We start from the raw sequence: 12,072 nt of genomic DNA on the forward strand, positions 1-12,072 counted from the left end.
AGAAAAGCTGACAAGTTTTGAAAGGTCGCTGTTTGGGAGTGCCATGATAAACAGTTCGTACATGCTATGATTCCCAGGGAGCTGATACACTTTTCAGTGTTATATTGCTCCTAATATCTAAGGGCAGTAATAACACTTGTAAAGCTGGAACATCCTACTAGGCTTAGTGTCCATGCACATCTCACAGCAGAAAAAACAATTTATATCATTGTTGAAAGCAAACATGTAAAAAGCCTTTTCAGTGCCTTCCTTTGCTGTTTATCTTGCTGTGAATTTCTTGTTCATACTGTTCAGATGGCCAGCCCAGTGGGACACTTAACCTGTGTCAGTAAAACTTTCTTAAACCTAGATTTTCCAAAGGAAATAGTTTATTTAACTCAATCTGCAGTAAGGAGAGATATGCTGCCCTCCAAAGATGTTTCTAAATGCTAAGAAAAGCAGTGCAAGCTGTTTGAAAGCAACCCATGAGAAATTACTAAAGCAATTGACTGCTTCAGCCTAGGAGACCTGTTCGCTGTCATTGGCTTCTTTTTTCTGTGCATTCTTCAACTTCTCGTAACCTTGTTGAAAACACTGGAAATTACCTACCTGGAGCAGAATTAAAAAAAAAAAAAAAAAAAAAAAGTCATCTTTCTTTATATATTAAAATAATTTGGTCCCTGCTTAATCCATGAGTTCACTTTCTTGGTCTACTCTCTTTCAAATAATTTTTTCCCACTGGCAAGTCTTTGTGGAGATGATTTTCTTTAGAAGGATATATAGGGAGAAGTCATCATACATACCAAAAAATAGCAGGCTCAGGGATGATAGTAACCTACACAGCCATCAGGCAACCATTGTTCATCCAATAGATCTAAATATTTTTTAGTGCTTACTGTTACTTTTGTATTTTAAGTCAATTGCTTAGGATGAAAACCTATTTAAAACTTTTTTCTGTTCTGCTTCAAAGTTATGATCTGATTAGTCTAAATCTGTAATCATTAATTAAAACATTCAAACATGGTGCTTCCATTTCTTCTTAACGTAAATATCTAAATAGGAAAAGATAAATGCCAGCGCTGAATATAAAAATAAGCACGGAAGAAATATAGATGCCTCTGACCATAAACCATATAAATAATTGTCATTATTGTTATATAAAACCCATTTATCTTATTTGATTTCAGAGTGTCATGAACATGATGCATGTTATAAGTATTCCATATTCCTTAATGAAAGTGAATCCACTGTCATGGATACAAAAAGTGTGTCAATACAAAGGTAAGGAATAAGAATATATAAAAGTATATTTGAAGGCCAAAATCAAAAGAACAAATTGTTTTTACTGCTGTAGAGCTTTCACATGGTTCATCAGAAATCTTCCCATTCCTGTTGCAGCAAAAGTTGCCTGTGTAAAATCCAGAGACATGCACTGGGCATTGGTGGCACATCGAGATCAGAGAGACATCAACCTTTCCTCACTGCGAATGCTTATAGTGGCTGATGGTGCCAACCCATGTAAGTGATGCTTCTGCAGTCCAACAGAGCATAGGGAATGTTTTCCATCTTGCTTCTATAGTTTCAATCGCCATAGCTAAAATATTTAACAGAGTATAAGGTTTGTCTGCAAACTATTTCATATTTATTGAAACAGTAATTAATTTTGAATTTTTTTAAAATATATTTTTCTTTAGCTAATCCTGAAGCAAACTTGATATTCCGCATAACGTAAGTTGCAGCAAATCCAGTTTTGTTTAACATGACAGCCATGTACAAAAATTGAAGTAAATAACCTTAAGTTTTAGAGAGGATCAAAACATTTTTTCTGAATGATGGCTTACAGATACAGACTGAACTGAGAATTTTGGGGGAATAATTATGCTAGTCTTGAGAACCACATCAGGATCATTCTTTGAAAAGTACTTGTAGAAACTATTTCTCTTCACTATTTAAGATATCAAGGCATAGGTGTTTTCCTTTTTGCAGGAGCTTGCTTTGGGTTTCTGAATTAAATCTTTCATTTGCCTCATCCTAAAAAGAAAAATTGTAATGACATTCATGTTATAAATCTGGCATTAATGGCTTTTCTGTGTAAGCATAGTGAAAGGATTTTATGGTCAAAAATTAGTATTTATTCAATGTATACACATACATATAGTTGTATCAGCTAAGGCTTCTTTCCTAGTGGGTTCTTTTAAATTTTTTCATTCAGAAAAGCCTAACATATTGAATAACAAGTTTGCAATTTGAATAGCATCACATTAGAAATCAGACTATGTTTTCTCCTCTGATTATTTTTTTCCTTCCCTCAGGGTCTATTTCTTCCTGTGATGCATTTCTCAATGTCTTCCAAAGCAAAGGTCTGAGACAGGAGGTCATTTGTCCCTGCGCTAGTTCACCAGAAGCTCTCACTGTGGCTATCCGAAGGTACCGTGTTACACAGTGCAACAAACTCACTGTACATGATGTGTGCTAATGTGAAAAGAAACAAAAAATGCATTCAAGATTGAATCTCCTTGCTTAACTTCTGAATGATGTTTTTAGTTTTCATTTTGTTTTTGTCTAAACGGACATACAGTCATTTGTAGTTTAGTAATTCAAACTAGTTAAAACTTAGTAATTTTAAGTTACTATATAAAGAACACTTTATAACATTCCTGTTCCTGTAATTATGTCTAATTTTAAATAGACTGAAATCCAAAAGCTAATTCTGTAAAAAGAAATGGGAAAATGCCATTGTAAGCATAAAATTAGTTAAAACATGGGATCTTAAATGGAATTGCTATTAAGGAAAATCGTACTTTAAACCAGTCTGTTTAAAGAGAGTTATGGCTTTGTGCAGATTGTTTTTGTCTAACTAGCACTTTATAACCTGTCATAAACTCTTAGTAATCATCTAGAAATGCCCTTAGAGTCTTTGGGGTTTGTGCCTAAAAATAAAATGGAGAAATTCTAATAAAACTATTAAGCATTATGTACAGGAATATCCTTATAAAGCAGCCACCAGTTGCGAGGTGTTGTAAGACACAGTAAATACCCTAACTCATCTGTTCTGGCAGAATTTTCAAAAAGCAATGCCTAGAACAGAAGGCACTTTGTTTTTAAGTTCAGATTTCTATCATTATTTATGATTTTTTTTCACATGTTGAAACATGAAGTATAAAACTGTAAAGCACTGTAATAGAGCTAAGTAAAATACTTCCTGCCATAAAGCTTAAATTATATTAAGTGAAATGTAACCAGATTTTCAGTTAGCTTTCCAACAAAACATCAGAGGAAGAAAGACACAACACCGAGAATGTGGTTGCCTTTCGGCCACATTATTAACCTAAAATGCCTGAAAGCTGTCTGTCAGTGACTTATCCTGCCCAGGTCAGTTTTCCTTCTGCACTGCCTCGAAGAGCCCATCGCTCAGCTCCAATAGCCTTTCCCCCATTCTCAGCGAGTAGTAAGGAGTGAGTTGTGTTTCCCATGTGTTGGGTTTCTCTGCTGTAGGCTGCACAGCTCTTCACTTCCTTCACCCTTGGAAGTAACTGTTGCTTTCATGTGCAGCATACATTGTTTATTCTGAACATTGATTAATGAGTCAGAGTTTTCATTTCCTGTAGTAGAAATGGAAAATCTGCCCCTAGATCACAGGGTATGCAGTGGGAGAACTCACTGCGACTCAGTGTGCAGTGGGTGGTTTGCCCTTTCTAGACTTAAACTCTATGCTTAGATCCATGTGAAGCACTAGAGATTCATTTTCAAATTAACTAGCATTGAGAGCTTACATTAAAAAATAAATAAATTAGCACATAAAATAGCTGATAATTCAAAAAAGAGCATTTTTATCTTCAGTGCTTCAGTAAGTAATTACAGAGACATTTTTATTACAGAGAATGTTATTGAACACATACCCACTTTTTTTTTTTTTAAATCTGGATAACGGCAGGGTAATGCTAGCTGAACTTGTGAGCTTTAGTATTTTTCATTTTATTCAAGCCATCTCCAGCAACAGTAAAGTCATTATCATACAAGTTCCAAAGAGTTACAGCTGAAGTACACTTTAAAATGACTCCCCGCAGAGCACAGATCCAGAGAGCTCCCTGTTAATGCTCTGACTTTTAAGATCTGTGGTGTAATTCTACTGATCTTCCTGCAAGGAGGGGTAACAAAACCAATTCTCTGTTGAAATACACTTGTAGTTTAGAGAAAGACAGTCAGTAATAGACTAATAGGTACTTTACCTTTAGAGATGAATCATAAAGCCTAATATTTAAAGGAATGTCTCATGCAAATAATTCTTTATGGTATTCCCGTTTGGTTTACTGCATAGGAGTCTGAACCTGATTGCTTCAGGGAGTGCAAAAGTACATGCCTGTTGCCATTCTAACAAATGACAAAAAGTGGCAATAATTTGTATCTCTAAATGGTAGTCATAACAGTTCTTAAAATGCTCTATAGCTACTCAGTATGAACAAAGCAACTTTGAAGTAGATAAATGTCCTTATTGCATGGCTGAGGAAACTAAAGGGGTAGGTTTGTCTGGCTTATGCTAAATGTACTTAGCATATGGAATAGGTGGAATTATACCCTTGTTTACCTAGGAATCAGTGTGATAGAATTCCAAATCTGACATGAAAAATATGGAGTGTGTAAAGAAAACCCTTGTGGACTTCACAAACAGGACAAAATAGAGGCTGCTGCACGGCAGGACTGTGGCTCACAGGATGCTTTCTAACAGGCTGCCTGCTGTGCTGCTAGGTGCTTAGCTCCCCACCTCACACCTACACCTTGTTCCTCCCTGTTCCCTCCTGGTGTCAGGGAACTACTTGCCTCCAAGAGGAGGCTCGAGCTGAGCTAACTGACTCACTGAGGGATCCACCTTGAACTACGTGCATACTCTAAAATGACAGCTCTGGAATACCTGTCCTAGGCACCAAATTCTTCTGCTTCCATTGTGCTGTGCTCCATGTTCACCTGGGAAAGCTGTCACCTCAGCCTGGGCTACACCAAAGGCAGCTCTATTGAATAGGCCCAACTAGATCCTAACTGGCCCCGTGCTTCTAGCTTCTCTCCCTTGCACACCTTGTCTTTTATTTAAATAAAAATAACTTATTTTAAAATTTACTGATTTTTTTTAATTAATCAAAGGAACAGCCAGTGCCTTTCAGGGCTGCATCCACTCTTTTATTTTCAGCAGCCTTTGTATGTGATAAGTAACACAAAAAAATGTGTGTGAGAAAAGTCTAGGTGTTCTCCACTTGCAGCAGGTTGTGAACACCTTGTGTGCCTGCAGGAAATCAGTACTCTCTTTTTATCTGTTTAAGATGTCCTGAGCAATAAAATGGGCTTTTTGAGGAGCAAGGATGAGAAGAAGTTGATCAATTAATGTGGCTGAAAGTTCTTTTGACATGATGAGAATGTTATTTATCACAGCTGCTCTTTTGCTAGCACTATTTGTTATGCTCTAATGCATTTTCAAGCGTGCCCACATCCTTCTGTGTTGACAATGTCACTTGAGAAATATGCCTTGTAAAATGTATTAATTGAAATTTATAGTGCTTATCTGAACATGGGCTAAGGCTAAGGCCTATCTAGTATTTCAAGCACATTAGAGGAGAAATGTCACATGAAAGGACATTGTCTGTGATGAAATCATTGTGTTATGATGGACTACTTAGGAAAAATGCAGAATCTTGAAGGGACTATTGACAAGTTTATAGATTTGGAAAATAGCTGGAGTCTAGCTGCTCTATGTGGATGCATTATCCATACTCAAATCAGCATCATGTTAGCCTCCAGTCATGCTTTTCAAAATACGGGTCAGTATAAGAATCTTTCCAGACATGAAAAGTCTTGACACATTCCTCTGGCTTAATAGTCAGCGTATGTCAACATTTGCTTGCTCAAGCCACACTCTATATATGTAATCATTGTATTCACTGATACAGCAAGGGGTTTTATATTGAAACAAGCTGACAGCTTGTGCTAATGCTGTGAGTCTGTACGGAACATCAGTAGTGAATGTGAGCAAACTGAGGTGTTACGGAGTGATTGCATCCACAGCATTTTGACCAGGACTGATGAAATAGCAGTTTGTTTTCATTTTCAGGGGTAAGTTAAAATAGGAATAATTAAATTACATGCACTAAAATAAAGATGATGAAGTCCTTGCAGTTTCTACAGATATTTGGCAGTAAATCTATTAAAACCTAATTTCTTCTGCTTAGTAATTGAAAGTGTTTAAGTATTTTGAGTGGAAAATCTCATCTGTGAGTTAAAGATAAAAGATTTGCATTCTGATCTTGGCTTTATTACCAGCATGCTAGAGGTAGGCTTTTATTCTGCCAGGTGAGCTTTGTTTCCTAATTCTAAGTTGCCCCTAAGTAAGAAAGTAATATGCAGAGATTTTGTCAAATTATTTACTAATTGTTTCCAAATATTTAGAATGCAGCTGCCTTCTACTCTGTCTACATGGCCTTTCCATATTTTTTAAATAAGTCAAAAGCCCTTTCCTTGGCTAATCAAGCAGACTGTAAATCTATTTGAAAACAAATACAAGCTTTTTATGTGAATATTAGACATTACTTTCATCTCTGCAACCCCATATGTGGGGGTAACTACTGAGTGGGAGAGTTGCTAGATTACTTGAAAATGGGGAAAAAAACCACTATTTTAAACTCGCAAATAGAGGAGTGTTTTCAATATTAATCCATTAAGTAAATGCTTACATCTGCCTGATGGTGCATGATGTTATAAACCATGGTTGCAGGCCAACAGATGACAGCAATCAGCCACCAGGCAGAGGAGTTCTGTCCATGCATGGTCTCACATACGGAGTGATTCGGGTGGACTCTGAAGAAAAGCTGTCTGTTCTGACTGTCCAGGATGTTGGCTTAGTGATGCCAGGAGGTAAGGATTGAAAGAGTTTTGTTTGGAACTTACTATGAGTCAATTCATTAATTTAATTACGTAGTAAGTCATAGAAAGCTTTAGGATCAGACTGCACGTATTTGAAAAAAAAAATTAGACTAAAAGCCTTACCTTATGAAATTATGGTTTGGAAAACCAAGATTTCTTATCCGTATTTACTTCTGTGGATCTCTTTCCACATTAACGGCATGCTTTGAACAGCCTCACATCAGATCAAAGCATTAATTTCTTAACTGTGAGGTACAGAAAATAGAACAAGTTGAGAAAATTCTATAACCTATGCTATGGTCAACCAAATTGCTATCTGAGGGCTTGCAGAATATTTCTCCAAAAATATTGAGCTATCACTCAGTCATCAGCAAGAGAAAGTGTAAGTGAACAGTTCATATTGATAGATTGATTCTGAAGCCAGTGCTTCTAAAAACGAAGATTCTTCATAACAGCTAAATTTTAAGCAATAAGTTATGGAGACTAGAAAAGGGTAACACTGTAGTTTTTCATAACAGAATGTCTATTATATGTCAAGTGAATAAAACATAAATTATGCATCTTAAAACATTTCAGTTGAGCAACTTAAAATACAGGAAGATGGATTGTTGTCTAATAGCGATCATATCAGATATTATTATAGATGTACTGCCTTGCACCTCATACTATATTGTAATAGTGTTGAGAAAAGTGCACACTCTTGATCGTCCTTGGAGTGAGAGAAAGGTCATTAAAGACTCTTCATGCTCGTATTTAAAGATACGTTGGCGCATTGTTGGTCTCCCCTGTTCATCTTCCCAACTATGAAGTCACACTTGCTTGACTCGTGCTCCAGCTGTAGCAGCATACCTGACTCTTATTTGTGTGGCTTACACACAAAATGATGTTTCTTCCTCAGACCAGTGCTTTCTAACCCCTCCTGTTCAGCTCTGATTGTCTCCTCAGTCCTGCAAGACCAGTCTGAGCTCTGATAAATTCTCAGTGAAACAGTGGGACTAGTCTGCTCTAACATGCTGATACTTCATATGGTGTTACTTGCTGCTTAGTGAGAAGTGTATTTCCTGGATGCTTGCTGCCCTGGCAGTGTAATTATTGTCAAGAATGCCTGTAGAGTATTTCATTTTGCTCTGACTGCACCAAGTATGTTCTTTGATATGCAAAACTGGGAACATAGTTACACTTCACAACAATATTACAAATCAGCTGAGGTTTTAGGTAGCAAGGGAGGTTAGGTTTTGTTTTCAGTTAAATGATTGTGTTTACATAAAGGTCTTTGCATTCTTTTTGTAAATATTATATGTAATGCAAGTAACATTTTATTAGAGGTATACAGCATCTTAGAGTTTGAGAGACAGATTGTTGGTTAGTGACTAAATATAATTTACTTATCTGAACTCCACCACAGTGTCATGCAAAGTTTATATTATACTATAGTTAGTTTTATAATACATTTTAAAGTCATTTGCTCTTTCCCTAGCTATAATGTGTTCAGTAAAGCCAGATGGAATTCCTCAGCTCTGTAAAACAGATGAAATAGGAGAACTATGTGTATGTGCTATTGCAACGGGTACATCATATTATGGACTCTCGGGCATGACTAAAAACACTTTTGAGGTAAGCTGGCAAAAATTCTATGTAAAATATTCCTTTTTAACTTTCTAAGGGTAATATTTCACTTAAAATATTGACAGTAACAATATTAGAATATCAGCAATAATCAGTGCTTGTGATTTGGGACTGCAGCAGATAATCCTCACTGAATCCCATTTCATTAAGTGCAAAAACAGATTGTTTTGTGGGTTTAGTTCTGGCTCTGAGGAGCTTTTTCTTTAATTTTGGAAGAAGATACCAGGTGCTGAAACAGTCACAAGGAAATCAGGAAAAAAGGCGAAGTTCGAAAGGTAATAATGTATGGATTGTTGCAAGCAGTAGGAGAGCTGCTGCATGTCCTTAAAAGCAGTCTTCATCATTTCTGCCGCCCAGCCTTTAAAGCCTGCATTTATACAGAAACCTGACAGACACAACCTTCGAGACATATCTGAGTAGTGAAGATAACTTTTCCTAATTAGTGCCCCCCACCTGCTTTTGTTTGAACAGCCTAAGGTGAAAGCCTTTGTGCTTTGTGTGGTCTGTCTTCCGTTTCAGCAGCAGCGTAGACTGCTGTACTGACAGCTCTGTTGTACCTGCTCACTTGTTCTCATTAATTTCTGTTGAAGCCAATATGAAATGGTGGACAAATCAGAGAAACAATGAAAAATATTCAGCTGAGACTTTTATTCATTCATCTTCTCATTATTTTCTCTTTAAGTAGTTGAGGAAAAGAGAAGTGTATTTATATTTCTGTTAACAAATGTTCTTTCTAATATTACCATATTTTATGGATTACACATGGCTAATATCTCCTGCAAAATGGTTTCAGCTTTCCTTATGCAGAACTGAATATTGTAAACATTGTACATTTAATAATTAATGGATGCTGATAGATATAATCCTCTATTCTGCTACTGATGCCAAGAATCCTACTATGCTATTGTGACCTGAAATTTGTAGATTGCTGATTACTGTGCTACAAGAGCAATTAGCAGTACCCATTGTGAATGATAATCTCACATATGACATATTTCAGAATAGAAAGGTACTTACATTCATTCTGGAGTACTTGCTGTAATTATAAAATCATTCATAATTCATAGCTAGATCTGCAGTTGAACAGTACATTTAGAGTTATTCCAAATGGTAAGCAAATAAATTACCACTGAGTCAGCAGGACTACTCATTTTTGAAGTTATGCAAGTTCTTAACAACTCTCAGCAAGTGGGACTCTCCTCTCTTTTATGGTGTAATTTGTGTTGCAGGTAACAGACTGAGGTTTGTGTTGCCGAGATGAGTTATGGCTGAGGGTGTATAAGCTTTAAATCTGCTCAGGAGGAGTCACCTGTGAACATCTGGCAGCAGAATTTGACCTTTATTTTCAGATGAGCCCTGAAGGACTTTTTGTACTCACGATCTTCCACCTGTCATTGTCATAAATAACTTACATTTAGACTTTCAGTTTTTTAAGAAAAGATGGTAGGAATGTGTGCTTGTGTCAGAATGCAATCCAAGTAGCTCACCAGAAGAATAATGCTGAGCTAGCTGGAATGAGAAAAACAGGATAAATTGACCTGCGTAGAAAGTATCCCATGGAAGTCGTCTTTACTTTTGGTGTTCAAAAGATCAGAGTTACTGTAGAGGAATGTTTTTTTTCGTTTTTTTGACATTAAACAGAGGTCCTGTGAAGATTTAATTGACCTTAGATAAATGACATCAAGAGTTATTAAAATACAGTACCTAAAAATAGCTTTACTTCTAGCCTGTTTATTTCTCTTTACTACATTGAAATCGAGTATGAGATACTGAAAAGAGCATCTACTGTCATGTTTGCAGTTTACTTACTGAGCTGCTCTGTGCATAGCACCTCTGATTAATTTTGCTTAGTGCAACATGTTTGTTTATTTTTTTTTAATTCAGTACTATTTACCTTGACTGATTGACTGATAGATTGATTTAGGTCAGAAATTATTTACAAGCCATAGCTAGGAAAAATGTGTTTGGTAAACAAAGTGAGACTGATCTTGCCAAACCTCAAGTACTGAGAATTATACACTGTAGCACAGGAGTTTCTCAGTGTTCTGTTTTTGGTTAGAGAAGATAAAAGAGCATCATCAGAGGCTTATTTACTTTATTCCAAAGGAGCTCTCTGAAAAACCATGCCTGAAATAAGCGTGGTACTAAGCAGTACCATTTTAGTATATAGAATAGAAAAACTGTGTTTTTGTGTCTTACAGGTGTTTCCTATGACCAGTTCTGGTGGCCCTATCACTGAATATCCTTTTATAAGGACTGGACTACTAGGCTTTATAGGACCAGGTGGACTTGTCTTTGTTATTGGCAAAATGGATGGTTTGATGGTTGTCAGTGGAAGAAGACATAATGCTGATGACATTGTAGCAACAGCACTCGCAGTGGAACCAATGAAATTTGTCTACAGGGGCAGGTTTGATCCTTTTTCTTACTTGAAGTAGAAGTCCCTATTTTGCTTAGATTAGATGTAAGTGACCCAAAATGCTTCCAAAAGGTAGTTCCTAATCTGCACGGGGCTTTCTGTTGTTGATAAAATAGGGATGCTGTGAAATTTCTCTGCATTTTCTCTAAATTACTGTTTATATGGCCAGAGGCAGGAGACAGCAGAGGAAAACCTAAGTCATAGCTGAGGTAGGCTTTAAATATTGAAATCCAAAACTGTCATTTTAAAAGTTTCCAGTAGAATAACTGGTTAATTCTGAAGTTGTTGGAATTACTTGTTTCTAAGATATGGCTGAAGAAGGTGTTTGTGCTGCTGAATAACTGCTTAAAAGCAGCCTTGGTGCGACACAAATTTAGTTCTGTTTTTATCCTAAGAAGGTTTACTTCTTGAGCTCTGCTGTTGTTGTTGCCTTACTAATGAGTTCAGAATGAGATTCTATATACCTGTTTCAGAAGTTTTCTAAAACTGTTGTTTTTTTCCCCTTAAATAAAATGCTTATGAAAGCACCAATCCTCTGAGTAATAAATAACAAAATATTGCTACAGAGAGTTGGTTTAGAAGGATCTTATTGTCGTCTATCCTAGCAATAAATACTCTTCCTTCCTCCTCTCCTATAGGATAGCAGTGTTTTCAGTGAGTGTGCTGCATGATGAAAGGATAGTTATTGTTGCTGAGCAAAGGCCAGATTCCACGGAGGAAGACAGTTTTCAGTGGATGAGTAGAGTCCTGCAGGTAATGCTCTTAATGTATGTTTGGAAGCTGCTTTTCCTAATTTCTTTTTTTTTAATTGAACATTTAGACCTTCAAAGTAACCTGGCATTTGTGTTTGAGCAATTGTGAGCATTGCTTTGGTCACACTTCTGACTACCTAATAAGCACAAAATAAGCTTCTTCTGGGTGACAATTCCTGCCCAAACCACATATGTCCAATGTGTAAAACATAACTAAAATGCTGTAAGTAAGCCAGGATGACTTGAAGCAAGCAATAGCAAAAAGCCAGTACCATGTAGTCATGAGAATATAGTGATTCATTACTACAAAAAGGTGGTGAATGAGTGTATGTATACTTACTGTTAAAAGCTAACATAGTCTTACTAAACAAAGAAAGGTAACGTTATGCA

At 36.4% G+C, this 12,072-nt stretch overlaps 1 protein-coding gene across 6 annotated transcripts in view; it reads left to right on the top strand.

The window, feature by feature from the left end:
- DIP2C (disco interacting protein 2 homolog C) overlaps positions 1–12,072 on the top strand; it is a 290,929-nt gene that overhangs the window by 213,815 nt on the left and 65,042 nt on the right. For all 6 annotated transcript variants that reach the window (XM_042817356.1, XM_042817357.1, XM_042817358.1 and 3 more), the window contains 7 exons: positions 1,167–1,260; positions 1,378–1,497; positions 2,292–2,406; positions 6,737–6,876; positions 8,363–8,499; positions 10,713–10,921; positions 11,569–11,683. In XM_042817356.1, the coding sequence (XP_042673290.1) occupies positions 1,167–1,260; positions 1,378–1,497; positions 2,292–2,406; positions 6,737–6,876; positions 8,363–8,499; positions 10,713–10,921; positions 11,569–11,683 (930 nt within the window). The remainder of the gene's footprint in view (positions 1–1,166; positions 1,261–1,377; positions 1,498–2,291; positions 2,407–6,736; positions 6,877–8,362; positions 8,500–10,712; positions 10,922–11,568; positions 11,684–12,072) is intronic.

The sequence above is a fragment of the Centrocercus urophasianus genome, unplaced genomic scaffold (assembly GCF_019232065.1).
Source record: "Centrocercus urophasianus isolate 14NV4802_14NV808 unplaced genomic scaffold, USGS_Curo_1.0 seq_16, whole genome shotgun sequence".
In the NCBI taxonomy this organism is placed as follows: Eukaryota; Metazoa; Chordata; class Aves; order Galliformes; family Phasianidae; genus Centrocercus; species Centrocercus urophasianus.